Raw genomic sequence first — 27,926 nt, forward strand, 5'->3', positions numbered from 1 at the left:
AAGGATGAGCAGAGCCACAGCACAGCCTCCAGGTGCTACACGGTGATAAAGGATGAGCAGAGCCACAGCACAGCCTCCAGGTGCTACACAGTGATAAAGGATGAGCAGAGCCACAGCACAGCCTCCAGGTGCTACACAGTGATAAAGGATGAGCAGAGCCAAAGCACAGCCTCCAGGTGCTACACAGTGATAAAGGATGACCAGAGCCACAGCACAGCCTCCAGGTGCTACACAGTGATAAAGGATGAGCAGAGCCAAAGCACAGCCTCCAGGTGCCACACAGTGATAAAGGATGAGCAGAGCCAAAGCAGAGCCACAGCACAGCCTCCAGGTGCTACACAGTGATAAAGGATGAGCAGAGCCAAAGCACAGCCTCCAGGTGCCACACAGTGATAAAGGATGAGCAGAGCCAAAGCACAGCCTCCAGGTGCCACACAGTGATAAAGGATGAGCAGAGCCACAGCACAGCCTCCAGGTGCCACACAGTGATAAAGGATGAGCAGAGCCACAGCACAGCCTCCAGGTGCCACACAGTGATAAAGGATGAGCAGAGCCACAGCACAGCCTCCAGGTGCCACACAGTGATAAAGGATGAGCAGAGCCACAGCACAGCCTCCAGGTGCTACACAGTGATAAAGGATGAGCAGAGCCACAGCACAGCCTCCAGGTGCCACACAGTGATAAAGGATGAGCAGAGCCACAGCACAGCCTCCAGGTGCCACACAGTGATAAAGGATGAGCAGAGCCACAGCACGGCCTCCAGGTGCTACACAGTGATAAAGGATGAGCAGAGCCACAGCACAGCCTCCAGGTGCCACACAGTGATAAAGGATGAGCAGAGCCACAGCACAGCCTCCAGGTGCCACACAGTGATAAAGGATGAGCAGAGCCAAAGCACAGCCTCCAGGTGCTACACAGTGATAAAGGATGAGCAGAGCCACAGCACGGCCTCCAGGTGCCACACAGTGATAAAGGATGACGAGAGCCAAAGCACAGCCTCCAGGTGCCACACAGTGATAAAGGATGAGCAGAGCCAAAGCACAGCCTCCAGGTGCTACACAGTGATAAAGGATGAGCAGAGCCACAGCACAGCCTCCAGGTGCCACACAGTGATAAAGGATGAGCAGAGCCACAGCACAGCCTCCAGGTGCCACACAGTGATCAAAGATTTTCTGTGCAAAACTTTAAACAAAAGCCAAGGCAGCGGAGACGGGGTTACAGGTATCTCCCCAAAAAATAAAAGCATGTCACATTGAATAGGGTAGTTTATTCCAGGAAATTAGGTAAATGTATATACAACAAAGTCATAATGTCAAATTCAAAAACCAAATAGCTGACCTCAAACCACTTTATGGCCTTATCATGGACGGTATTCTTTTTTCTTAGCTGCACTATTATCTACTACGCACTTTGTTTCTTCTGGCTTACATGTGTCCTACTGAATCCCGTTCATTTTCCTCCCTTGACATCCTCTGTTTTTAAAGGTTAACTTGTCTTTATCTTTAACCCTGGGTAGACATTTGTTTTGCTGTTACTTTCCCTTGTGTGTTGCTCTCCATTTCATCTCTAGACCTAACTACAGTGTTCGTGATAATGATTCTTTACCTTTCTCTGACGCTTTGGGCAGTGCCTGGTTTGTTTCTTTCTCTGTGTCTGTGTCTGTACCCCTTAGTTTGCCCTACATTGTTACTCCTGGTAGTTTTTGCTTTTTTAAGCAGCCATGTTGTGGTGAAGCTTATGTTCAGCATCACCCGTAACAGCCGGTAATGCTCACCGTTGCGCAAGTACTGATGCCATAATTAACACACTGTTTTCTGTTTTTTAACAGGTCCGCTTATTGCCAATACTGTATTTTCCTTAAGGGCTAAAGCAGCACAAGATCTGTGCCATGTGGGAATCCCGCTTTCTGGGAAGAGGAATGGTGTTCACGCTTCTCCTTGTAAGTGCAAAGTAAAATAAGTATGACCAGAGAGTATCTTTTGGACTGACCATGCCACAGCCACCACATACTTTTAGTCACTTGCATGTACTTAAATACTCTCCCATAAATACACATATGCATGAATACATATACTTGCATACTCAGCAGAAGGCCATTGGGCGGAGCCGTGTACACGTATGCATTCGCACACTCCTACATGCCCTTCTATACTCCCCAACAGACCCATGGACAGTCACACGGAGGTGTGCAAGTAGTTGCCGTCTTGTACTTATGTTTAATATTCATTCAACCACCAATCTTTAGCAAGAGTAGCACAGAGTGAACTCTTGCTCCTCTTTTAAGCTTTGTGAATCCAAATATGATAATGTAAGTAAAGTGGTACTAACAGTTAAACATAAGAGCGGGTCTCAAGTGCAGAATATATACAAATCACTCAAAAGCTGTGGCCGTGAATATTTGACAGCAGAATAATTCTGCCCCTATTTCCCATTGTGTGGAAGGAGAGGCCAGGTGAGATAGATGTCATGGGAGAGGAGCGGTGTGTCAAATAGGCACCTGTTAGATCAAGGTAGTTTGACAAAAGTAATTGACGTCAGTTAAACCATCACTGATGCCTGGAAGGAGATTTTGGTGCAAGAACATTGTGAAGTTTTTTGAGTTAAAGAAATAAGGATTTACCCATGGGACCCTCGGGTGTAAAGATGTGTAACTGGGAAGCTGTAATAGCAGAGACGTATGTATAACAATTGTTTTCTTGTAGTCACTTGGCTTGGTCATGTAAACATTGTTAGAGGAGGCAGCTGGCCTTAGATTGGATGCGTGTTTTGAGCCGTAGCCCATGGAGCCAGACATTCCCAGTTTCTTGATTAACCTTATTGCTATCTTATGGAGTTTCTTGGGCATAAAATGATCTCTCGACTGAGGTTATGGCATAGAAAATATGAGTAGCCCTAGTTGTGAGGATTCCTGTTAAAGTTCACCATTGGCTTTGTGGTTTGTTTACTGTCTTCTTCCACCAGTACTGGATTTCTGTAAGCAGGCCTTTAAATCTTGTTCTTGTCTTGTCATATTTGCTGTAAGACGAAGGTCAAATGTCACGTTTTGTCTTCCAGGGAGGTTGGTGATTACGTCTTTCTCTGACTTCAAAGTGAATGTCTTTATGTGACCATCATAGTGGCTACTCGGGGAGAGCTTGAGGAAGGCTGTATGATGTTATTTCATTTTCTAGCGCACAACACATTTTAAATGTCTGTAGATGAACTGTGCAAATATTTTAGAATATCTCAGAATTGGAAAAGCACAAATGAAGCACAGTTTTCAGTAATGCTGAAGTGTGGTGGAAACTTATTTTAATATGATCTAAACAATCAGTGCATTAAATAATGACATTTCAAAACATTTTCGTTTGCGCACTGAAAACTTTTATCTGTAAAACTGTATGTTCAAATGTAATGGTCATTTCAATTGAAGGTGTGCTGTCTGTAATCGCTGTGTGCTGCCGCAGCATGTATTTTCCACTCTAAGCCACTCCACTCTACTCTGCCCCACTCCCACTATGCCACTTCGCTCCACTTCACTACACAAACGGTCACTGCACTCTACTCTGCACCACTTCACTCTACGCCACTTCACTCTACGCCACTCTACTCTACATCACTCTACTCTACCCCCACACTACTCTACTTTGCACCACTGCACTCTTCGCCACGGCACTCTTCGCCGCGGTACTCTCCGCCAAAGCACTCCACTCTTCACTAGTGCAATCCATGACAATCCACTCTATGCCACTCTAATCTACTCAGCAGCCCACGCCACTGTACTCTACCATGCAGCACTCCACTCTACTCTGAAACAGTCTACTCTATGCCACTCCACTCTGAGCCACTGCACACTACACTACTTTACTGAAAACCAATGCACTCTATACTACGGTACTCTATGCCAATCTACTCTGCACCACTTCACTCTATGCCACTATACTCTACTCTGCACCACTGTGCACTATCCCACTGCCCTCTGTGCTGCACCACTGTACGCCACTGTACTCCACTCTAAACCTTTGCACTCTAACAGTCTACTCTGCAACACTGCACTTTCTGCCATTACCCTCTCCGCCACTGTACTCTGCGCTGCGTCACTCTCCGCCACTCTACTCTACACAACGCTACTTTATCTCACTGCCTTGTGCCACACTCTGCTCTAAACCACTGCGTTCTACGCCACTATACTCCACTCTCCTCTCTGCCACTGCTCTCTACTCTGCACTGCTCAACTCTACGCTATGATACAGCACTCTATGCCAGTGCCATCTTTGTCACTACACTTTGCATCACACCATGCCACTCTAATTTGTTGTGCACCACTACACTCTACACCACTCTACGCCACTCTATGTGATCTACACCTCTGCACCCTACCCTGCACCACTCTACTCTACCATAAGCCACTCTACACCACTTCAGTGTACTCTGAAACACTCTACTCAACACCACTGCATTCCATGTCACTGCACTGTACTCTGCACCACGCTACTCTACATCACTGCACTAGATGCCACTCTACTCTACATCACTGCACTCTACACCACTTTACTGAAAACCAGTGCACTCTACTCTCCTGCACTCTATTGCAATCTGCTCTGCGCCACTGTTCTTTACGTCACTTCACTCCAGGCCTCTCTGCTCCACTCCTAAACCACACTGTACGATACTCCACTCTGACACTCTCCTCCATTGAACTCTACTCCACTCGCACTGTTTTCTGCTCTATGCTACTCTCCAACACTACTCCACTTTGCGACACTCCATGCAACTTCCTCTATGCCACTCTACTCCACTCTATTCTATGACACACTAGTCCACGCCACGACACTCCATTATGTGCCACTCCACTTTACAACACTCTACACAACACCCTCTACACCACTCTGCTCTCAACGACACTCTGTACTACTCGACTTTACGACATCTACTCCACTCTATGCCACTCATCTCTACTCCACTCTACACCCTTCCACTCTACAACACACTACTTCCTCCATGCCACTCCACTCTACTCTACTTTGACACTCCATGCCACTCCCCTTTATCCCACTTTATGACACTCCACTCCATGTCACTCCCCTTTATCCCACTTTATGACACTCCACTCCATGCCACTCCCCTTTGCCCCACTGGCACTTGGCCCTGCTGAACAGCCGCCACGCAGATAGATGGACAACATGGCTAAAACATATTGGCAAAGCCAATAGCTCTTGCAAAGGCAAGACCTATTTTTTTTCTTCTAATTCTTGATTTTCACTGGCACAAGATCACTTGAAGCGATGTAGGCAGAGATGAGTAGGGTTCACTTGCCATCAAGACAATGAGATGAGGAATCCGATATGGGCCTAAAAGGACTGGGGAATCCATTTGTAGTGAGAGCAAATCAAGCATGTTGTTCTTCATTTTGCAGGTGATCCAGTTACCAACCCTGACGAGGGCTTCAGCATGAAGAGAGAAAGAAACCTACGTGTAAATAAACCTAGAGATAAACAAGGAATAAAAAGAAAGGATTGTCCAAGCCCAGGTACAAAATAAAAGATGTGATAACTGTGCTTTTCTGGTTGTAATCACAGTATCGGCTGTCCATGTGCCACTCTATCCAAAACAAGATTTTAAATGGAAATCCTGTTCTACCTTGTCAACGTTTTTTAAACGGTACAGACCGCAAATGTACCAATAAAATGCTTTCATGTTACAGTACGCTATTAAATGCTGCACTCGGCAACTTCTTGACCTATTTTCTGTATATTGGACTTGCTTTCTGCATTGTATTATTTGTTCAGTAAAAGCCACAAAGAACTACAAACACGAAAGTAGCCATAATTCAAAGAATTACAGTGGCTGCCAATGGCACTTGTGCAATTCGTATACAGCAAAGGGTAAGTCCGGTAATCCTCTGGATCCTGGGTAGCTCTGAAGGGAAACCTTTATAAGGCTCCTTTGCAGTTTCACTGTTCAGAGCGACCTACTCCCTGCCCTCAATGTGCTGAAAGTCAACACTGCGACATAGTTTGGAAAGAAATCACACATAAATGTTCAGATGGATTTAGTGTATTCACAAGGTCCATTAAGATTTAATTATTAAATCTGTCTTTCACAGACGTAAAGTTCTATATTTTATAGAGGTGTTTTAAATTTGTTTTTCAGTCCTCCTGTATATCCACCTGCAATAAAACCCGCCCTCAGTGTGGCAGGGCTTCTATTAGGTGGTGTTGTCACTCGCAAGCCCTCTTTTCATTTCACACATAAATACCGCTGGCTTTTTGGTTTGCTTTGATACTCCTGTTGGGGTCATCAACACTTAATGCTGTGCAGATAGACACGTTTTGGCAGGTAAACTATATGATAACTGAACATGTGTATTTGCAAACCGCACATTCACCCAGAAGGGTAACTTGGCGCTGAATAACAGATGTTTATTGTTACGAAATTCAATGGTACTCATTTTATCAACCTCATAAGGATGAAAGGCTGAATGGACGCCCTGGGATTGGAACCTGTGACCATGAGGTCGAACACAGGCCCCTACAGTAGACACATCAGCCCATTAGGCCACCAGACCCAGCTGGGCATTTTTCAGCCAAGCAGACTCTCAACAGGCAACCAAAATTCAAATAATCATGTGGTTTTGTTAATGGTACTGTCCTTCTTACGTTTGGATCTAAGATTTAGGGCCTAATTTCGAGGTTGGCAGGGTTCTTCTTCACATCTCCAGACCCTTGGTCTCCCGGCTGCGTTACGAGGGTGGCATACCGTCGGTTTTCCAAAGGCAGTGCCCCTGCTGGCATTGCTGTGGGAATACTTACTCTGATCGCCCGTAGAGTAAAGTCGTCAGACTGCCCGCCCTGTTTCGATCGGCCAGTCCGGTGGCCTATCAGTCTCAACCAGAAGAAAACAAATAATGGCTCCCACACCCTCGATAAACCCCCAGAGTGTGGGGGCTGTTATTGTTTTGTGTTTTTAAGAAACAAACTATCGCTTTGGTAGTTTTATTTCTGAAAATCAAGTTTGGTGCGTGAGCGCCTAAAAGACAGCAGCTATGCACCAGACGTTCTCTGCCTTCACAGGAGTCGCTGTGGCTCCGGCCATTTCAGACTAAATCCTTCTCCTTCTGATTTAGAACATCTGACTTTGATGGATATTGTTTCAGATTTGTTTTTGTTGATCCTGTAACCAGGCACTCCTTCATGTGACGCTACCAGCTTTGAGCATGCATGAACGCTGGTTTTCAAGGCCGAAACACACTGATATGGTCTACAAATGCATGTTTGCCTCTTCCTCTCTCTTCTTTGTATACCCTCGATGTACAGTGAGTGTATCCTAGATTGTACTTGTAAACAGCAATAGAGCCATGATAACTAAAAGAACTGAAACTAGTGCAGATCTGCTTTTTATCGTACCACAAAAACTCCTTTCTACCATATAAAGTGCCTTTTCGTTCTTCGAGCCCACAGCTGCTTCCAGCCTGTCCATCCACCTTTGCAGTTTCGAGAAGGCAGCATAGGTATGTGATGTATCATTTAATATTGCAAAGATTTTGCAAACACGATCCTGGAGAAAATGAATTCTCCTATTTGAAGCTAGTTGTAGCCTTAAAGCTACTTTAGACCCTTGTTTATGTGCCTTGCTCTCTCTCTTGACCCTCGTTTGACTCTTGCTCTGATTGTTCCTGTTTGTTTTTGTACCTGCGGTGTTTGTAGCTGTTTGTTCTTGGGCCTCTTGTGCCTTTTTGTCTCTTGCACTAACCCTCATTTTCCTGATTTCCCCACTCGGCTCCCCCAGCATTCCTATCTATTTCCTACTCTCCTGCACTGCACCCCACACAGCCGGGCCACCACTCCCTGCACGTCCCCCTCCCCCACACAGACCTACTTAGGGGGGCCATGGCAAGTCTGTCTGTGTCCATCCATTCCTGGACTGCGCCCAGCACCAGGAGCCCTAGTCCGACCTCCCCACTACCCTGCCTGGACTCTCCTCGTTGTCAATCCTGAGTGACACACCACGCACCACCCAGGAGCATTCTCCTTCAAATATTCATTAAACCAGCCTCTCTCAACCCCTATAACGACAGCATACATACCTGCCTCATGCAGCCACATTGACCAGACACCCCCCTCACAGCACACGTCTTTCTCATACATATTCCTCAACACTTATTTGATCACCAAATCCACCACAGAGTTCTGGGACCTGCTGCATGACCACACTTCGGGCCATCTGTTCCTCACAGAAACATAGCTTAACCCAGCTGTGGCATTGACATCGCCACAACCATACCCGCGGCTACAAGATCTCAAAGCAGGATTGCCATCACAAGCCCAGAGGAAGAGCACCATCTTACTCAAGGACACCATCAGAGCTACCACTGGCATGTACGTCGGCTACATGAAACACCACACGTTCAAGCAAGTCATCACAGCAAACTTCAACCTGCACGAAAGCCTCATTCACAGACCGCCAGGACCTTGCACCAACATCTCCAGCAATGTCACGGACTTTGTCGCTCCCCTCATCATAGACAGCAGCAACTTCATCCTCCTCAGAGACCTGAATTTCCACCTGGAAGGCTGCACCAACCAAAACTCGACCGTCCTCCTAGAAAGGCTCTGAAACGTCAACCTCACGCAGCATGTCAACACCCACGCTTTTGGAAATCTCCTGGGCCCGATTTTCACCTCCTTCAGGTTCCACATCCCTGTTCCCTAACACCTTAGTCTCACCACAACCAGACCTGCCCGCTGCAGCTGGAAAATCATCCCAGAGCATGACTGGATGTCCGCTCTATCTCCACACCAGCCCAAGCACACCAGCACCCGGCAGAAAGACATCAAGAACTTCAACAGCTGGATCACCGCATGCACCAACTCTCTGGCTCCCCTCAAGTGCAACACAACAGCGAGAGCCCAATCGCAAGCCAGTTGGTATACAGAGGAACTCGAGACGACGATACATCACTGCAGGCAACAGGAGTGCAAATGGAGAATGAGCTCTGCCACCACGGACAGAGGCATCTTCAAATCCGCCTTAAGACGGCAACAACAGAACAGGAACACCAAGATCACCCTCTCAAGACCTCTGCGGCAAACTCTCAGAACTCTTCTGCGACAAGGCCACCTCTATGTATTGCAACTTTGACCCTCGACCAAACCCAGTCTCCTTCGAAACTCAATTCCTCAGCACACCGAAGAACGGACCCTGACCTTGAGGCCCACCATCACTATGAATGGGACAGGTAAGCCATGAAATCCAGACCCTTGCCCCCACCACACCTTCACCAAAGGACTGCTACCTATCAGTGAACCTCCGACACCCGTACTCAAGGCCTACATCGACTCCGCCACCTTCCTGGGCACCTGGAAGCACACCACAGCCATGCGCCTTCTCAATAAACACAGTGCAGACCCAGCCAACCTTAGCTAGCCACGTTTTTAGAGATGATCCTCAATAGACATCTCACCGACCCCTCCCACCCCCCCTCATCAACCACCAACTCCTTGACAACACACAGTACGGCGTCGGGCCCAACCACAGCACTGAGACTGCCCTCATTGCCGCCTTTACCTACATCTGCATGTTCTTAGACAGAGAAGACACTGCGGCTTGCATCCTCCTGGACCTCTCTGCCTAATTTGACACGATTTCTCTCTCGATATTCATCAGTCGCCTTCATGAGATTGGCATCCAAGGAGACGCTCTCGGCTGGATCTGTGCCTTCTTGACAAAATTCAAGCCTTAAGCCTGGCATCATACTCTTTAGAAGCCAGCAAACTCATCAGTGGAGAGCCTTAAGGTTTATCCCTCAGCCCTAACCCTCTTCAATATTTACATGACCCCTCGGTCATCTACACATATAACATAAACATCCTCCTCTTTGTGAGAAACACACTACTTATACTCACCCTCTCAAACAAGGTGCCCCACACAAGGAACTAGTTCACTGCCTACATGACCAAAGTCGCCAACTGGTTGAAGTTTGGTCATGTAGTCGCCAACAGTTTGAAGTTTAACTGTCTGAAGCTCAACACTGACAAGACAAAGAAGAAGTAGTCTTTGGTGAGAACACATCACCAAGGGACTCCACCTGTTAACTAGACGACCTTGGACCCACACCAAGAACCTCGGGATTACCATTGATGACAAACTCGACATGACTAAGTAAGTCCTCACCGTCGCTGCATCCTGCTTCCACACCCTGAAGATGCTGAAGAAAATCTTCAAATGGCTTCCAGGTACCACCAGAAAGCCATCACTCGCATCCTAGTCACCAGCAAGGTGGACTACGGGAACATCCTATAAACTGAAACCACCAAGCAACTCACCAGGAGACTACAAAGCTTCCAGAAGTCGGCTGCTGTACTCATCCGCAACCTCCCACGCAGAGCACACATCACAACGCCTTATGGAGCTCCACTCTTTAATACACAAACACGCTCAGTTCAAACTTCTCACTCACAAACTCTAGGCCCTGCCTACCAGAACAGGCACAGCTCCTTCCACCAAACACCCAGACACCTCTGTTCTGTCGTACTTGCACACATTCCACACCAATACAGAGACCGATCCAGAGGCCGGGTCTTATCGTACATTGCCACTAAGGCATAGAACGATCTCCCACAACTCATCAGAGTCTCCTCATGTCTTCTTGAATTCTGCAAGAAGCTGAAGACATTGTTCTTTGATTAAACCCCCCACTCCCCCACCTTCGGTTTGGTTAGACAAATACACCTACTCCCTGGTTGATAGTGCGCTCGACAAATACACATAGCACAACATACCTACTAGCAGTGATGGCCTTTGCCAGGAGTGATATTGGTGATAATTCGTCTTTAACGGAATGACCGAAAACTGCTGTATATCTATTGGGACCTGGAGGCTTTGCCAATTGGAAGTCCTTGATGGCTTCATAGACTTGGTTTTCTATGGTTTATCGTGCATAGTAGTATTTATCAAAGGACGTAGTACACAATCAATATGTGTATGTATTTATTTATTTTTTGTTTTCTTCTGCAGCAAACAGGTTTTATGATTGTGCGCAAATTTTCTCCGGCAGTCATGGAACAGAACCCATCACGTTCCTTATTACTTCTGCTCGCATTCTTCTAAACCGTTGCATCCAAATTTACCCATAGAAAGTTGGATTAGTGAACTGGTATCTTTGGCTCTGATGTATCCAAGACCAGAAAGATCTGTGAGGGAGGAATCCGGTAGCAACAGGTCACCTTCTCATCTATACCCCCCACTCACCCTTGCGATTTTAGCACAATTTCTCCTTTTAGGTTTATCTTTTCCTTGGACTAGAGGCTTAAATCAATTCACCAAATAGTAAACAAAGAGATGTGTTCACTAAAAAAGAGCCATTTAGTGCTACATTAAGCTAATCATACCAAAATTGCTTAAAATATTAGTTCACATGCACTGGCATGCAAGTCTGATGCAATATCAAGGAATGTGGCCTAACGGCTAGAGCTGTCGACTTCGAAGCTGGGGAACCAGGCCTGAGTCTCAGCAGAGACGCTCAACATCATGTGATTCTGGGCAAATGACTTAATCTCCCCGTGCCTAACAAAAATGTGTCCATCTGTAACGCAACTGGTGCTCATGTGAAGTACTCTGATGGCTTCAAATCGAGTTCGCGCTATACAAAACACCCCCCAACCCCCCAAAAAAACCCTTACAACCTCGGAGACAGGACAGTCATAAGGCACGCTCCGCATGGGAGATTCATCAGCTCCTCCAGGTACCATGGTGGTGATACAGGAAAAAGGGGAGCCTCAACAGTCCCCCTTTTTCTCTATCACGTTTCAGGAGCAATAAACTGAATCCCTTATTTTCCCTGGGCCGTTCTACTTCCATGTGTGCTCCAAGCCCTCACCAGCCGCTCCTGCTGCAGGGGATGTTCTCTGACCCGTCCATCCTGGGGCTAGGTTTCTTTGTATGGATTTGAATTAGAGTAGATGGTTGACCTTACACCCTTTCCAGCAGCTGCCTGGGAAAGCCAGAACCACACCAGGGGAGAATGTGCCCCTCTAAAAAGTCCATAAGATAGTCTGGGCACACTTGCCTCGTTTGCTCATACCAGGTTATGTCCCCTCATAAACAGCGATGTTTGCAGACCCTAAATCGTGATTAAAACTGGGAAACCGAGATGGGAGAAACCCTGAGGTAGAGACAGATCTTCGGGAGTGGAACTTCATATGGTGAAGCAGCAACTTGTCATCAGCAACCATGGACACAGAAAATGGATTTACCAGCCGTGTTTATGCCTGACTTTAGACCTGTCTGTTACTCTACCTTTAGCCAGTGCACATGAAACCTGACACACAGCATGTTCAGGTCATCAGCAAGCATAAGTTCCTAGCCCACCTCTGATCTGAGCAACGCTGCCAATCAAAAGGTGCCGTTATTTGATGTGGACAGCAGAGCAGCACCAATCAGCAGAGTCACTCCGCTGCTGTTTAAGAGTCATTCCCCTCCTCCTACGTAGGCACACTGTGGTTGTCAAGATTGTCTCAGCCACCTTCCCCATTTCACGCAAGTGAGGATACTAAACACTCTAAAAAAAGAAGTAAAGAGACTGTATTCAGGTGTTGAAAGATGATTAAGCTGCTCAGGAATGGTTCTTTGTAACCTTTCCTAATTGGAAGTGGCCGTCCTGAGAATGGACACCAACACCATGTTGGCACGACTTAGGAACCCCAATCAAGATGCTTGACAGGCCTTTAGCATTGACATTCTTGGTGCCATCTCTTCTCCACAGAGAATATTGAACCCTTTAATGCAGATGGCCACATTTACTTCCGTAGATGAATGACTGCAGTCCCTTTAAAGCCCAGACCAAGCCCAAATATTTCTTCTCTGTTGTAGACCAGCTTACTGAACAGGTACACAGTGGGGTTATCTGACATCTGAATGAGGATTGTGCTTTTGCTTCTGGTCCCATTGCTAATGAGTGAATAAATAAATAAAATAAACCGTGCCACTGAAGCCCCTAGCTTGGCCGGAAACTGAGGCATGTACCAGGCTTTAATGGCGTTATTTGTAACCTGTCTAGGCTTCAAGCCATAGTCCACGTAGGTGTCCATGCTCAAGACAAAGTGGCATATCTCTTCCATCCCAGTCAGCACTGTGTCACTCATCCTGGAGGAGAAGTGTGGCTCAATGATTAGAGCGGCAGACCCTGATGCAGAGGTCTAGCCCGGACCAGGGTTCAATTCCCCGCCTCGGCGGGTCTTGGGCTCAAAAATTCCACGGACCTGATAATTCTCGGTGCCTATTCCAATCATGGAGTCCCACTCTGCAACTCTGGGCAATAGCTTGCTTAATCTCCACAACGGCCCCCACAACGCTAAGGATGCCTGGCCTCCACCTTGGGGGTGCCCAGGAGTGGACGCCTCACAGGGAAAGCCAGGATGGGTTCCACAGCGGTATTCGTACAAGCGCCTTGAGACCCTTGCGGGTGAGTAGTGCACTATACAAGTATCAAATTTACATTTAAATTTTTTATTTACATCCTGGTCAATGCAATGATTATGTGCTGAAGATGAAACTTGAAGAAGGTTTTGTCATTTGGGAAGGCTACGTCCCCTAGATAGTTCCAGCCCAGTAGGGCATTTTTCAAGACAAAAGGTCGATCAGGTACTCTCCCAAGAACCAGGGTGCAAGGGAAGCCAGGCCCTAGTAGAGCCTTTCGTACCTTCACTTACTTTCCTGTACCCCGTGTGAGATCTGTGGTAGAAATTAACTGAGAAGACACCTTTTTGTCAAGGACTTCGTAAAACGTGGACGTCAGCTGCGGCAGTTTGATTCAAGTTCCTATGTCCAGTACGGGTTCAAGAGGTCCCATCAGCCCTGGGAATCAGTGCTGCGGGGATTGCCTAGTCAGTAGTGGACTGTGTCCTTCGTGGTTGCTTTTTCAGTCAAATGAGGACGGGTATATATGTTGTGATGTCCCAAATGTCCCTGTTGTGCTCTCCATCCTTCACTGCACCAGGTTTATTGCAAGAGTTAGCCTAGGAAGTGCATAGCAGCGCTCCCTTCGGTCTTTCTGAGAGCTCCCCGGCAAGGCAGTCGCTCTTGCATCTGTCTGAGTGCTCTTGGTGGAAGACCATCGCAGTATCTCTGTGGGAACAATTAACTACATTCTGCCTTCTCCTCATATACTAATACATTGTCATTGTCACTTCACATTTTGACCACCTTGTGGACTTGAGTTCAGACTGAGACCTCCTTGTTTTGATTCCCAGGGACCAGGAGCTAGGTCCCTTGCCTTTTTTGTAGGAGTTGACACAACCATAACAGTCATCTCATACCTTCTGCTGTCCTTTCTTCAGCCTCTCTGTTGTCGAAAACTCAAAATTCCTGCTGATGTTCTGTGGTAACTGTGGGTGCAGCTTTGTCTTTGTTCTTACAGTCCCAGCCATCCTACATTAAACTATAACCTTTCACCCACCACATGAAGAGGAGTCTAGTGAACTCCTGTAGCGCCTCCTACATTAAACTATAACCTTTCACCCACCACATGAAGAGGAGTCTAGTGAACTCCTGTAGCGCCTCCTACATTAAACTATAACCTTTCACCCACCACATGAAGAGTCTAGTGAACTCCTGTAGCGCCTCCTACATTAAACTATAGCCTTTCACACATCACTTGAAGAGGAGTCTAGTGGCCTCCTACATTAAACTATAGCCTTTCACTCATCACATGAAGAGGAGTCTAGTGAACTCCTGTAGCGCCTCCTACATTAAACTGTAGCCTTTCACACATCACATGAAGAGGAGACTAGTGAACTCCTGTAGAGCCTCCTACATTAAACTGTAGCCTTTCACCCATCACATGAAGAGGAGTCTAGTGAACTCCTGTAGCGCCTCCTGGTAGGTGATGAGAAAATATGTTTTATGCTCTTTTCCATCTGTGACGTCCAAGCGTTCGATATGGGTGCATGGACGGCACAGAATAATGGTTGAACAATGCAGGTGAGTGGCGGACCCCTCATTGGAGCAGCCCGTTTTCTAGGAGATTCTTACTCACATTGCTGCCTTCACCTTTACTTTGTAATAATACCTCTGCTGTCAACATGCTTTAAGGGCCCAGTTGAACGTCTCATGAAGTTCATTTGTCTCTTTTTGGTAACTAATCCTTGGGTGGTGATGGGCCTCATTGATGCACCCGATGCGGTTCTACTCATGAACATTAACCTCTGCAGGAGATTGACTCCTGAGGCAAGCAGACGCTTTCACACATCTCTGTATTCATTTGTTGGTGACTGGTCTCACCGTCGCATCCTTGAGTTTTCTGCTAGCACAGTCCAAAACCACCATTATAAATTGCTTGCAGTTGCTGCTGGTGAAGCATAGGGACCAGGTATAATGCTTACCCTCTATAAGGTACCTCTCTCCCCCCCCCCCCCCCCCCCACTTGTGTCTGGTTTTTCCGTAAGTTGGCATGGTTTGGAAACTGGCTCTTTATATAATATACCAAAAGAGGTATATTGTATAGAGAGTGTAGGTATTCCTTATTAGTATACAGGAGGCTTGCTTTAACAATCCCATGGTGCTATTTTTGTGGTAGTGTGGTCGAGCAGTCTTCAGCTCATCAAGGAGGAGTATTAGACATTTGCTGCAAACACAGTCAATAAATGATAAACACTCATTCAGTAAGGGGATCCATAGCAATCTAGAAACATAACACATTTTTATATATTTTTACACACCAAGAATTTTGTTATTGGGTAAGCACTTTTTAGGTCTCGCCTGAGACAGCGCTTTAGCACTGCTCTGGCGAGACTTATAGTAAGCGACTTGTGGAAGTGGAAACGAGTGCATTTCAGGCCGCCAACTACAGTGCATGTGCTCCGGGCGCGCGCACCATTTGGCAGCCTGAAAGCATTTGTTTTCTTTCAATTTCGCGGCCGCACGGCCGCCCGCGAAAAGTGCTCACCATTTGCCAGCCTGCATTGCCTCTCTCCCCTACCCCCTCCCTTATCCCACTTCCTGCTTGTTGTTCTTGTTTTATTCTGTCTTTATTTCTAGAGCGTCCGTTGCTGCCCACATCGGTGGCCTGCATATGTACCTGGGTGCTGCTGTGTGAGCAAAGTGTGAATATTCATCTGCCGATCCTGGGTGACTTTGGATAATTTTTTCTCGTTGTTTAAATGCCAAAAATAAGCTGTCCCCCTGGGCACACTTCACCGTAATTAACAGCTGTCACACGACTAAGAGCGGCGACCCACCCCGAATCCTCGCAGACTTTTGCACTCGCCTGTGAACGTGGGGGCTGTGTTTGTCTTGACACTGCCAGCTCACCATGGGTAGCGTGACCAAATGCTCGCCAGTCCTGCAATCGACCTGGAACCGGCCAATGTAGCTTCTTCCTTGCTCCGGAGTAGCTGTGGCGTCCTTACAAATGATAATCTAACGCACGATAGTGCTGACTGCTGCATGCAACGTCGATAACGGCAGAAGCCTTCAGTGCAGGGGGCAGTGGGGGTAGGGTGAGGCTATGAGTGCCAGGCGCGCAACACCCATTGGACTCACAGGGCTTCAGCCCCCCCCATCCCCCCCCCCCCCCCCCCCCGTCGTGTGTGGCAGCCCGGGATGAGACACCTTCCCGGGCAAAAACGCAGCCGCACCCGAGCACTTCACAGGTCTTTAAAAGACCATTTGCATGTGAATGAGGCCTCGCTGTTGTTTCACCCCTTCTAAGAGCCCCTGCAGCTCCACTCTGCCTATTGCTTAAGGTTCAGCCCCCCCGAAATTTTTGCTCAGCCCCCCCCCCGAAATTTTTGCTCAGCCCCCCCCCCGAAATTTGGCTCTAGTTGCGCCTCTGATGAGTGCACTATCGGCAGAGCATGGCGGTTATCCCTGCCGATCCCCTGTAAATAGTTTAGATCAGTGTGTTTTTAACCAGTCTGTGTGTATTTTAAAGGAACAAATTTGCTGTGAATGATCTATTAGACTATTGCAGGCTTTTTCATAAATCTGTGAAACTTTGTCTTGTTTCCAATGTTAATTAATGAATTCAGACTCTTATCCTTCTGCGGGCAAGAATATGAACCCACCTGACATCTTAGTCATTACTATAGATTTGACAACACTTTGAAGTGGGTGCGATTGGCAGTGCTCAGGCACAGCGTGGGAGGTGCAGGATAATTATCATAGTGGCTGTCTTGAAACTCGCGGGTGACAAATGTCCACCTACGGATGTCACAGCAGTGGGAACAGTTTCCGGCTACAGCAAGGCCTGCTAATGCTGCAGTTTTTCTCGTTCTAAACTTTGCGAACTTCGCAGTTACAAAAAATACAAAGTTGCGAGTTGCTCACCTTTACACTATCGTTACTGGAAAACTAAACATTCCTCTACACAAAGGTTTGTAAAAGCTTACTAGTGCATTGCACTTATGTCTACTTGATATGTCAGCAAGCATGCTAGTTTATCTCTAAATACATGTGAAGGGTATGACTCCCAAACGCTGCAAACAGTCCCTGATAAGGAACGTTTTTATTTTTGTTTCTGGAAAATGTTCCATTTTCGTAAGCGTGTAACAAGCAATTGCAGCTCGCTGGTTGCCAGAGTGCCACTCAATTTCATCCAAGCATACTTACGTACGGGGATGTCAAGCCTTCTGATGAAGTTGAAAATGGAAGATTATATGTTGGATGAGCAGCGAAAATGTACACGTATGGTAGCACAAAAGAGCATTACAAATTCTGATAGTTTGTATGCTGTGTGAAGAGAAGGCTCCATTGGATTTTAAACGTACACACTGAATTTACATATGAAGTTCAATGGATGATTGAGGTGGTACATGACGTATAATAGCACTCTTATCACACGGAAGAAAACATTGAAGAATATGTGAAGATGATTGCACACTATATGGTAAACATCAAGTTTCTCTTCATTGATACATGCTGGGGCAGAATGGAAGTTATTGCAATATATTTTACAATAAAATTGCTTACCATTTTTATTTCACTAGGAAACCGAAATAGGCACCAGATTTCTAAAGAGAGTGGATTGGAAAAGCCACGCGGTTTGACATCACCAAGCCTGTATTTTTTAATGTACTTTTTTTTTATTTAAATGTGTAAAAGTGGTAAAAAAAGTCAAATGCGTCCCTATTAAAACAAGCATTTGCAATGCGAGAGGTCTCGCATTTGCAAAATTTTAAGCTATTGGCATTGTAAATGACAAGGCCTTTAATTTATCTATTTTCAAAACCAACACATAGATAAAAGTTCTGTCATTTACAATGCCAGTAGCTCAAAGTCTCGCAAATGCGAGACCTATTGCATTGCAAATGCTTGTTAAAATAGTTTTGAAGAAAACAGGTGAATACACTTGTGTTGTCTCTAATGCAGTGATGGTATCCTATGGGAAAAAACACACACACTGCATACGGATATTTAGCAGAGACTTGCAGGACCAATCTTCTATAGTGGTGATAAGTATGGGATGAGGTCCAAGGCAGCACCAGCAGGTCACTTCGGTAGGCTTTGGGGCGTCCGGGTGCAGAGGGGCTTTTCGGCGCCGGCTGCCCCTTTGGTTTCAATGGGAAATGTTCATGGAAAAAAGAGGCTGAAAGCTGGGACTGGGGAGCCAGTCCGGTTGAACCCACAGGGGGGCTCGGTCCTTGAGATGCCCTGGCGTTAAGGGACATGTCAGCCCACTTCTGCACGGGCTGTGGGGCTCGGAAGCAGTGGTGCTTTTAGTCGTCAGGTCTGTGCTGCTGGAGACACTCATGGTTGAGGGGGCCTGCACATAGAGGCTGCAGGTGGTGACTGTAAGAAAGTGGGTTTCTGTTGCTGTAACCCCCCCTTTTTTGCCTAATAGCTGATGCACTTTTCCTTGTTGTGCCCTGGGCTCCTGCCAATCAGGTGCCCAGGGCCTGTGTTCCTTCCCTAAAAACTGCCTAACAGCCAAAACCCAAATTGGCAAACCCTGGCCACATGTCAGCCCCTGGTAAATGGTACCCTAGGTACCCAGGGCCTTGTGACCAGGGAAGGCCTCTAAGGGCTGCAGCACTCCTTGTGCCACCCTTAGAGGCCCTGTACCCTTACACACACACACTGCCCTTGCAGGCTGAGTGTCTGGATACAAGACAAAACAGAGAGTCGACATGGCAGACATCCCTGTGTGCCATGCCCACACCCTACACTGCCCTGGCATACATCAGCCACCCCTCTAGCTGGGTGCCCTATGCCAGTGGCGTGGGCACAGAGGCAGGAGCCCTGTGCCCCTACAGTACCCAGGTCCATTCCTGGGCACCGTAAGTGTAGTGCTGCCATTTAAGAGTATATGGTGCTGGGAGCTCGTCAAACACGAACTCCACAGCACCATAATGGCAGCACTGAAGACTGAGAAGTTTGGTATCAAACTGCTCAGCACATTAAATCCACACTGATGCCAGTGTTTGATTTAATGTACAAAGCACCACAGAGGGCATCTTAGAGAGGCCCCCTGAAACCTAAACCTACAATCCACGTCTGCTCTGAGGCTGCCCAGGCTGCCACACAGCAGACATGTTGCTGGACCCCTGGGTAAGAGAGCCCCTGCTCTCCTGGGTCTGCAATAATGCACATCCTGGGCGAGGTGCTAAATCTCCTCCCCCAGGATGGGCAGGGGGAAGCTTCAAAGGCATTCCGCCTCTGTGAGCTTCCCCAGGCCACTGCAACCCCCCCACTCTGGCGGGAAGCTTGGCCGGAAACCCCAAATAAAGACAGGGGATGTGCCAGCCTGCCAACCCCACCCCTCAGGTGGGGGAGGCGAGGTGAAGCACATCTCCGGGCTCTCGCCATCTTGAAGATGGGAAGCCCTGCCCAATCAGGACTAGGCTCCCACAGGAGAGAGGCAGGATAGGGGGTGTACCCACCCCAGGACAGGGACCCATTGGCCCCTGCCCTTCACCTACCTGTAACGCCCCTAAATCTAGTATTTAGGGTCACCCTGAACCTTCCTTCCCCAGATTACAGATTCCAAACTACAAAGAAGAGCAAGAAGAAAGAAGACCTGCCCTGCAGCTGCTAAAAAGAGGAAGACACCAACTGCTTTGGCCCCAGCCCTACCGGCCTGTCGACCCTTGAACCTGCTCCTGCTCCAACCCGGTATCTCTTATGGCCAGCAACCTCACAAACCCCGGAGGACCTGGCTAGCTCTTGGCTCTAAGCCCCTGGGACTCCCATGAGTAGAGTCCCTACTCAAAACCTATCTCTAATCCCTGGCAGCAGCCCGGAACCGCGAACCCAGCCCACTCTGCACCAGCCAAGCCTGGCCAGTGCCGGAGTGAACAGAGACCCTGAGGACGACCCCACGGCGACTGTGACCCAGAGTCCGGCACCCAAGGACCTCCCTCGACACTCCTGAAGAAGCCTGCAGCCTCAGAACAAGGTGCCCCCCAACCGCGATCAACAGAGGGTAAGATTTCCCGACACTAAAAGGCACCCCTGCACACGGCTCCCCACGGCCCCCTGTGCCCAATCCCGGGGTACCTACCTATCCTTCAACTACCCAACTTACCTCTCGAAGTGGTGGTGGCACCTGAAGAGTCCTCGTCCCCGAGCTTGCAGTCTTTTTCTAAACCGGAGATTTCCCATTGAAATCAATTGAGCGCCCGAAGGCTCAAAAGCACTCTGCACCCAGCCGCCCGAGTGGCCCTGGCAGTGAAAACTCTACACCTGCCTACTTCCCCACTTGCCCTGAGTAAGTGACCAGGAGCCCAGCTCCCACAGCCGCGTGGCTTGCCAGTCAGCAGCCACCAATCAAGGCCCCCCTATCCCTCATAGGATAACATTGGGCCTAACTCTCTCTGCACCCGGCCGCCCTAGAGCCGCTGAGGGTGAACCAACTGTACCTACCTGACCCTGGGGGACCCCTGAGTCTATGCCCAGAACCTCAACTCTGCCAGTCGAGTGCTTACCCTTAAACCGCAAACTCTATTTTCCTCATAGGGTAACATTGACTGGCTTTTTCCTGAAATTTCTTCTAAGTGTGGACTTTTCAAATCTTAAAAAATTCACCAAAAATCAGCCGAGTAACGAAAACGAAATTACTCACCTGCTCTTAGGTGAGCTCCCAGTGCTGGATCTTGGTACCCAGCACTGACTCTGAAAAATACCTACAACTGTACTTACCCTTAACTCAATTTTCTTCCGTAGGAAACCATTGACTGTTTTTCTGTGAAATGTCGATTTCTGAAATCTTTAAATATTCTTCAAAAATCGTAAAATATCTGAAAACGTAATTACTTACCTGTTTTGGATAAAGGTCCCAGTACTGAGTCTAGGCACCCAGTACTGGATTACAAAAGTAACGAGAACATACTGTACCTGTAACCTGAATTTTCTTCCATAGGGAATCATTGACTGTTTTCTTTTAAATATTTTCTAAGTGTCAACTTTTAAAATAGCTAAATATTGTTTCAAAATCATTACAGTAATTAAGTCGACTTTCATCACTTGATTCTGAGTACTGACCCAGGACTGAATCTAGGATCCAGTCCTGGAATTCCAAAAGTAATCCTAAAAGTAATCTGTGGCAAATAACATGAAACTTCCATTGAACTCAATGCATTATTGTGTTTAAAATAGTGTTGCCTATTGCAACCACTTGTAACTGTTTACAAAAGTCAATTACATCTTGCAAAAGTATTTATATAAAGCATCTCATTCTGAGAAAGTATATTTTAATACCTATTGTTGGCTCTAATATAAAACAAGCATATATTTTTTATATATAAACCATTGGCCTAGAGTTCAGTTATTGAGCGTGTGAGACCATTTGCTGACTGAGTGTGTACAACAAATGCTTTACACTGTCCTTTGATACTGCCTTACTGCTCAACCAAGCTACCACTTTAGAGAGTAAGGTTATATCTAACTTTAGCCTCTGCCAAACCTCTGGGCACTGTGGACTCTGTGCACCCTGTACCTAGTTGGGAACAGTATATACAGAGCCACTTTCTCACAGTGACTGGGAATCCAGTCTGGGCAAACTCAAGGCGGGGGTGGACTATGGAGGGTCTCGGGACCTTGTTGGCCCCCTTTGACTCAGGCTAGGGGCACAGGTGCAGTGGTGTTTTCCGGTATCGGGGTTTTGCGGTCTGGAGTCCTTGCGGTCCTTCTTGGGTGCCTGCAGGGTTTGAGGAAGAAGCTCTGCTACTTCACGGGAGATGCTGGTCTCTCCTTGAAGTGCTGGCAGTCCAAGAGGGCAGAACAGCGGCAGGATGGGTCATCAACAACAGGCAGACTGGCAGGGTTGGTGCCACGGCAGTTGTTCTTTTTGCATAAGAATTAACTTAGACCTAAAAGTGACATATTTGCTCATGCAGCTATGCCCACAAATGTAGTATAGTGCACCCTGTCTTACGGCTGTAATGCCTGCTGTAGGGGTGACGTACCTATACTGCTTGCAATGTCTGCAGGCATGGCATACATGGCTGTGTGCCATGTCGTGTCCTCACTTTTATCTGCACCAAGACACGCAGTCTGCGTGAGTTTGGGGAGGGATCCCCTGGGGTGGCACAACACTTGCTGCAGCCCTTGGGCCCCCTCTTAAGCCTCCTGGCCCTGGGTATCGGGGGTACATTTATAGGAGGCTTACAGTTGTGTTAAAGGTTTGGCCCATTGGGGGAACAGTTCTACAGTTTAGGGAAAGAGATCTGGCACCGGGGACCTGGATAGCAGGAACCCAGAGCACTTCTGGCAATATTGCATCAGACACCAGGGAAAGTTGGTCAAAAGGGGGGCTTTGCTGCAGCATACAATGCATGTCCTGCTGTAGATGTCCAGTTTGAGCCTCAAGTTTAGTCCAGGGTCAGATATCCGAAGACCAATCTCTCGTAAAGACCCACCTGCAAGGTTTGGGATCAGCAGTCGGTGCTTGGGTCAGAAGACCTCTTCTTCCCTATATGTTTTGAGCCTGAGGTAAAGTGCGCAACAGTTCTTAAACACTATGTTCCTGTGCCGCAGATTAGACAATGCTGAGTCCTGTAGATGTAGTTTCCGGGAACACAGGCCCTGAGGTTGTTGCAGATTGTGGAGCCTCATTATGGTCTAAAATGGAAGAGGATTTAGGTGAGAAATTCAAAACCATTTCTTTGAAAGGTAGTTTTTAAAAAAATATTTGAAAAATCACGAGGCTCTGTGAGCAGTTTATTCCAGGCTAATTTTGGTGAAAGTATGTGTATAAGTTTGAAGCTGTTTTACTGTTTTGTTTGTCAAGGTTTTCATTCTAGCTAGTCCTCCGCCACAAGCAAAGTTTTTTATGACCTGTTTACACAGAGTGCGCTTTATATGACTCACTATTTCGCCACTGAGCAAAGTGCACATTCTAGAAGTAAATACGCCTGCCATAAATCATTAACTATGGTTTTACGATGAAACCAACACCCAACCCAGACGCTAAAATGTACCTGTAAAAGTGGCATCTATACGTTTTGCCCTTTTCCAGTCTGACTTACTGATTGTTTTGTCATTTTTTTCATGAGGACGTCATCAGTTAACGCTCCCATCCTAGTTGACATCTACCCAGCAGTTGAGTGACTTTATCTGCAGCAGTACAACGCTACAAGTCTCTTTGTATATCCAGGTGCCCTTGTGTTTAAAAACAGGCATCCCCTTCCTTCTTTTCAGAAAATGGGATACACCCCAACAAGCAATGCCTGAACAGCATCCCCTCCGAGCCAGGGGGTGATCGAGATACTCCACCTGAATGGAAGCCGAGGGCTGCGCCACTGTGTTCTGTTCAGTGCATTTCCAAATACCAGACCAGTGTCATGAGAAACATGCCATGCCATGAAGCCTCCTGATCCCAAAGAACGGTGTTTAAAAGAGGAGCGTCACATGGTGAATTCAGACTCGTCCTGCAACCCTGCTGCAGAAGAAGGCAAATGTATGACTGAGATCAATTTGAAATCCGCATATTTTCGATTCATCTTGGGGCAAAATATTGCTCACATATGGTTCACAGATTTGCCTTTTGACATAAATTCAGCAGCAGCAGTTTTCACAACATTCTGTTCAGTAGTAGACAACCATGATGAAAGAAAGTGCATCTCAGCACAATTCTATCTAGAAGACTTCTATACAGTTTATGGAGAAGTCCCAATCCATGATGGTTGCTAATACATTTCCCCTGACATCACTTCCTGTTTTTTGCATTTCTCAAGAGTCCAGTTCTGGGAGAAGATGTGATGTAATGCATTCCAAGTCCATTTTGTCTCCGGCTCATCGCTCTGCCAGTTGCTTTTTTTGTCTCTACAGATTTTCCCTTTTTCTTCTAGCCCGCTTCTGGGTTCAGCGAGGCTTCTGCTCCATCCGGTCTGGGAGGGTTCGGTGCCTACCTTTTGCCTCTTCTGAACATTTGCTCCAACTTCCAGAGTTTCTGATCCTCATTATTTCTTTCTTCCTTGGGAATGATTCTGAAAGGCATTAATTACCGCCCACATATCAGAAGTGTACAGGAAAAAGTTGCCTTTTTCTCAGGCAGCCAATGCAAACATGAGAAGAGCTACTACTTCGCCCAGCCCTTGAGACAATCGCATGTGGGACAAGTGGTAGATAAGAGTTTATTCGATAACTGGAGCCTCAAACCCACCACTATGGGAACAAGATTGGTTATTTTTTGAAACATGCTAATCTGTAATAGATTTATGCTGAGTCTTACCTATACCTATAGTTGTAAGTCTTGAATAATCAGAGAGCTGCCTGTGTGGCACTGCTCATCTCCACGAGGCTGGAAAAGTTATAAAGTCCTCTAAGGATGGCGCTGACCTTATGCATTGTGGCGCAGAAGTTAACATCATAGAGTTTTGTTATAGGCACACGTATTGCTAATACCGCCAATGCAAATGTTTGACACAAAAAGTAGATTTTTCTTACTTAAGCATTAGATGGCGGGATGTGCTCAAAATGTCAAGCTAACTACCAAAGCAAACCCACTATTGTTACCAGCAAGATGCCTTGTACTTTTCATCCTCTGCGCATGCAGCTGCGTTTTACTCTGAAAATGAACAGTTGATCAGTACAAAGACGTAACGCCCTCCGCTCGAATGGCCCCAGGGTTCTGACTGACACGGTAATCCTAGTTACTGGCGCATCAGAGTTATGAGTACAGCACAGATACCACTCCATGATACCGCACCTACCAGACAGTCTCATGAAGGGATACTGGGTTATTCCCAAAAACACGTGATCGCAGCTATGCTCCCCACCCCTAGAATTACCAGCACGCCAGTTACTTTGGAGGTGGAAGTTTAGGGTTTCAGGGAGCTGAAGGGTTACCAAAGATTCTTGCAGGGCACTTGTAACATGAGCAGTTACTGCGCATAGAACAAACAGCCGACATTTAGCGTGACGATTTGTTGTAGTTCTCAACAGGTCCTGGGAACTTTCAGAAAGATGGGATTGGTATGTGATGTGCTAAATGCACTTGACATTTGTATACAAAGCACAGTGCACTTTAAAATGTCAATTTAAAAAAAGAGACTACTCCTTATAATTAAAAAAAAAAACTAAAGTGTATGTACAACCCTATAAGAAAAATACTGCATTCAACTATAGTGAGTACGTTCTCCTCAGTAGAAAAGTGTTGTTTAACTATTGAACCATCCGTTGACTGAATGCTGCCTATTACTATGTCTGTAAAGGCTAATCTCTCGCCGATTTAAAAAAAAAAAAAAAAAAACACAAAAAATGCCAGATTCATGAAATGTGAAGCTGGCAAATTTTTTTAAAGGAAAACGTGTGTGGAAATGCCAGCCTGTAGCACGGAGTGAATTTTCCGGCTGCCACGCAGGGAGAGCACTTGCTCTTTGCTGCACCACACACCTTCTTTAGCGGAGTCCCTGTAATGACCTTGGAAGTTCCCTAGATGAAGACAAGGAATAGCAACAGAGTCAAAGCAATCCCCGCAGCCTGATGGTGCGTCCATTTTAGATGGGACATCAGAATGCAGGAACTTGTTGAATTTTAACCATGCCACAGAGGGTAAACACGGGGGAACTTGACACTTTTTCGAGAAATACAGAATTCCCTGAAATTGCCAAACTACGCAGCCTAAGTGAAAATTTGCCCAGGTGCACATGTGACCGAGCACTCAGATAGCCATCATCTAGAAGTTGGCAATTTACCCCTATCAAGGAAAGGTTTGCACAGCTTGAGATTAATCCAGACATGTGGACGTCCTTCCAGTGAGCCATTTATGGCACACTGCTGACACACGTTGGTTTTGACAAGATGCTTGCCGATCGGTCATTGGCAAAAATGTAGCTTCTTCTTGTAGTCCTTTTTAAAAACATTATTATGAATATTTTGTTAAACATTTTTTAGTGTACAAAACAGTTTTAATACATAACAACTCGGAGAGGCTGACAGTGAGTTATAGTGACATACATAGTCAGATAGTTGTTGCTAAGCACGCGTTCTTAGTGCTCAGGATTGCTATGCTGTCTAATGCACTGTTTGAGGCTGGTCGGATTTTATAACAGAAGGAAAATAACAAGGAGGAGATAAACAATTCTAAAACGAAAGGGGGAGAAATGCTTGGTAAGCTCAAAGGTGGAAAGAGTGTCTTGATGAACTATGTGCTAAGCATAGGTCTCGATTATGTGTGAGCCGGTTTCAGGCAAAGGAGAATAAGGTCATCAGGCATCCATTAGCAGGATGAATTGGATTTCAGAAACCGTGAGCAACATACAGTGCAAGGGGAACTAGGCAAGACACGAGTAGAAATCTAAATGCCAAAGGGTCCTTTAGATGAGTCATGGTCGCGGACGATCACGGCTTGCCGGAAGGGCGTCATGGGGGAATGCGTTGCTTCACAGCGATTACTTTGGTGGTAAGGGGCACGCTTCGGCAGAAACATGAGTCTGCAACTCTTAGGAGACAGGCAGTTAGAATAGTAGTTTGTTCATGTAACCTTGCGTTCAGGAAACCCAGCATGTCTACTGTCGACCAACACTCCTCATAGATGTATCAAATGCAATATCATGTTACATTAAGCTACCGTATGTTATAGTATGTTTTATGCTCTTTCTATAATGCTTTCAGCTCTTGGAATGCTCTTTTGTGCAGAACTGGGGGAACCATATTTTGATAGGATATGATATCTGGTCTCATTGTTTTTGAGTGGTTAGTCTGTTGGGTGTTTTATTTTGAAACAGTTTGTTTTGTCATTCTAAGACTTTTAAGATAAGCTCTCCATAGTTGTGTGCTTAAAAAACATAAATATATACATTTTACACTTCCAATATGTATTTGAAATGGCTGGGATCATAAGGTTCCAATATAATTGGGAAGAATCTATAACTGATTAATATCGTATTTGTGCTTGGTTTAAACTGGGTATGTTTCCTTCCTGAATCACTTTGAAATTTTAACTTGCAATGTATGGTTGATCTTTTTTCTTTCTCAATCTTGAAATGTGCTTGAGGAAAGACGAGGACCCAGCTTCAATTTTCATTGATCACCTTGGGAAAGAAGTACGGGAAAGCAATATTGATACCAACTCAGGTGAGATGTGACTGCTCGTTAGTTCACAAAGTTCTGAGGTTGAAGGGGACTATATATCTTCTCAACATGTTGCAGTGTGCTGCTCTTTTGATACGTCTCATACTCTTTAGTGTGTGCTCTAATCTTAGCATCTCGCAGAGGTTTCACTCTCAGAGGTGGTCCTCGATTGATTACTTCCTCCCTCAGAGAGATTAAAATCTGCTCTTAAGTTTATACTCTGCTGGCACTTGGTTGAGAAATAAGACCGTAGGCGTGCCTATCGGTTTCTCTTGGTTATACATGATATCTTGGTGAGCTGGAGTTCAAACAAAACTATAAATGTCTTTGCCATTTGTTTAATTGAATATCCCAGTCCCTAATTGGGGCAGTTCTAGGGCACACCTTCACTGCAAAGGCACTTTCTTTCCAACTCGCTTAGCTTTATTGGTTAGGAT

At 46.4% G+C, this 27,926-nt stretch overlaps 1 protein-coding gene across 1 annotated transcript in view; it reads left to right on the plus strand.

The window, feature by feature from the left end:
- The window catches only part of LOC146813455 (uncharacterized), an 87,982-nt gene that overhangs the window by 26,638 nt on the left and 33,418 nt on the right, over positions 1-27,926 (plus strand). Inside the window, exons 3-5 of the mRNA XM_085620221.1 lie at positions 1,829-1,939; positions 5,396-5,509; positions 27,418-27,492. Of these exons, the coding sequence (XP_085476347.1) occupies positions 1,829-1,939; positions 5,396-5,509; positions 27,418-27,492 (300 nt within the window). The remainder of the gene's footprint in view (positions 1-1,828; positions 1,940-5,395; positions 5,510-27,417; positions 27,493-27,926) is intronic.

This window comes from Triturus cristatus, chromosome 7 (assembly GCF_964204655.1).
Source record: "Triturus cristatus chromosome 7, aTriCri1.1, whole genome shotgun sequence".
Lineage (NCBI taxonomy): Eukaryota > Metazoa > Chordata > Amphibia > Caudata > Salamandridae > Triturus > Triturus cristatus.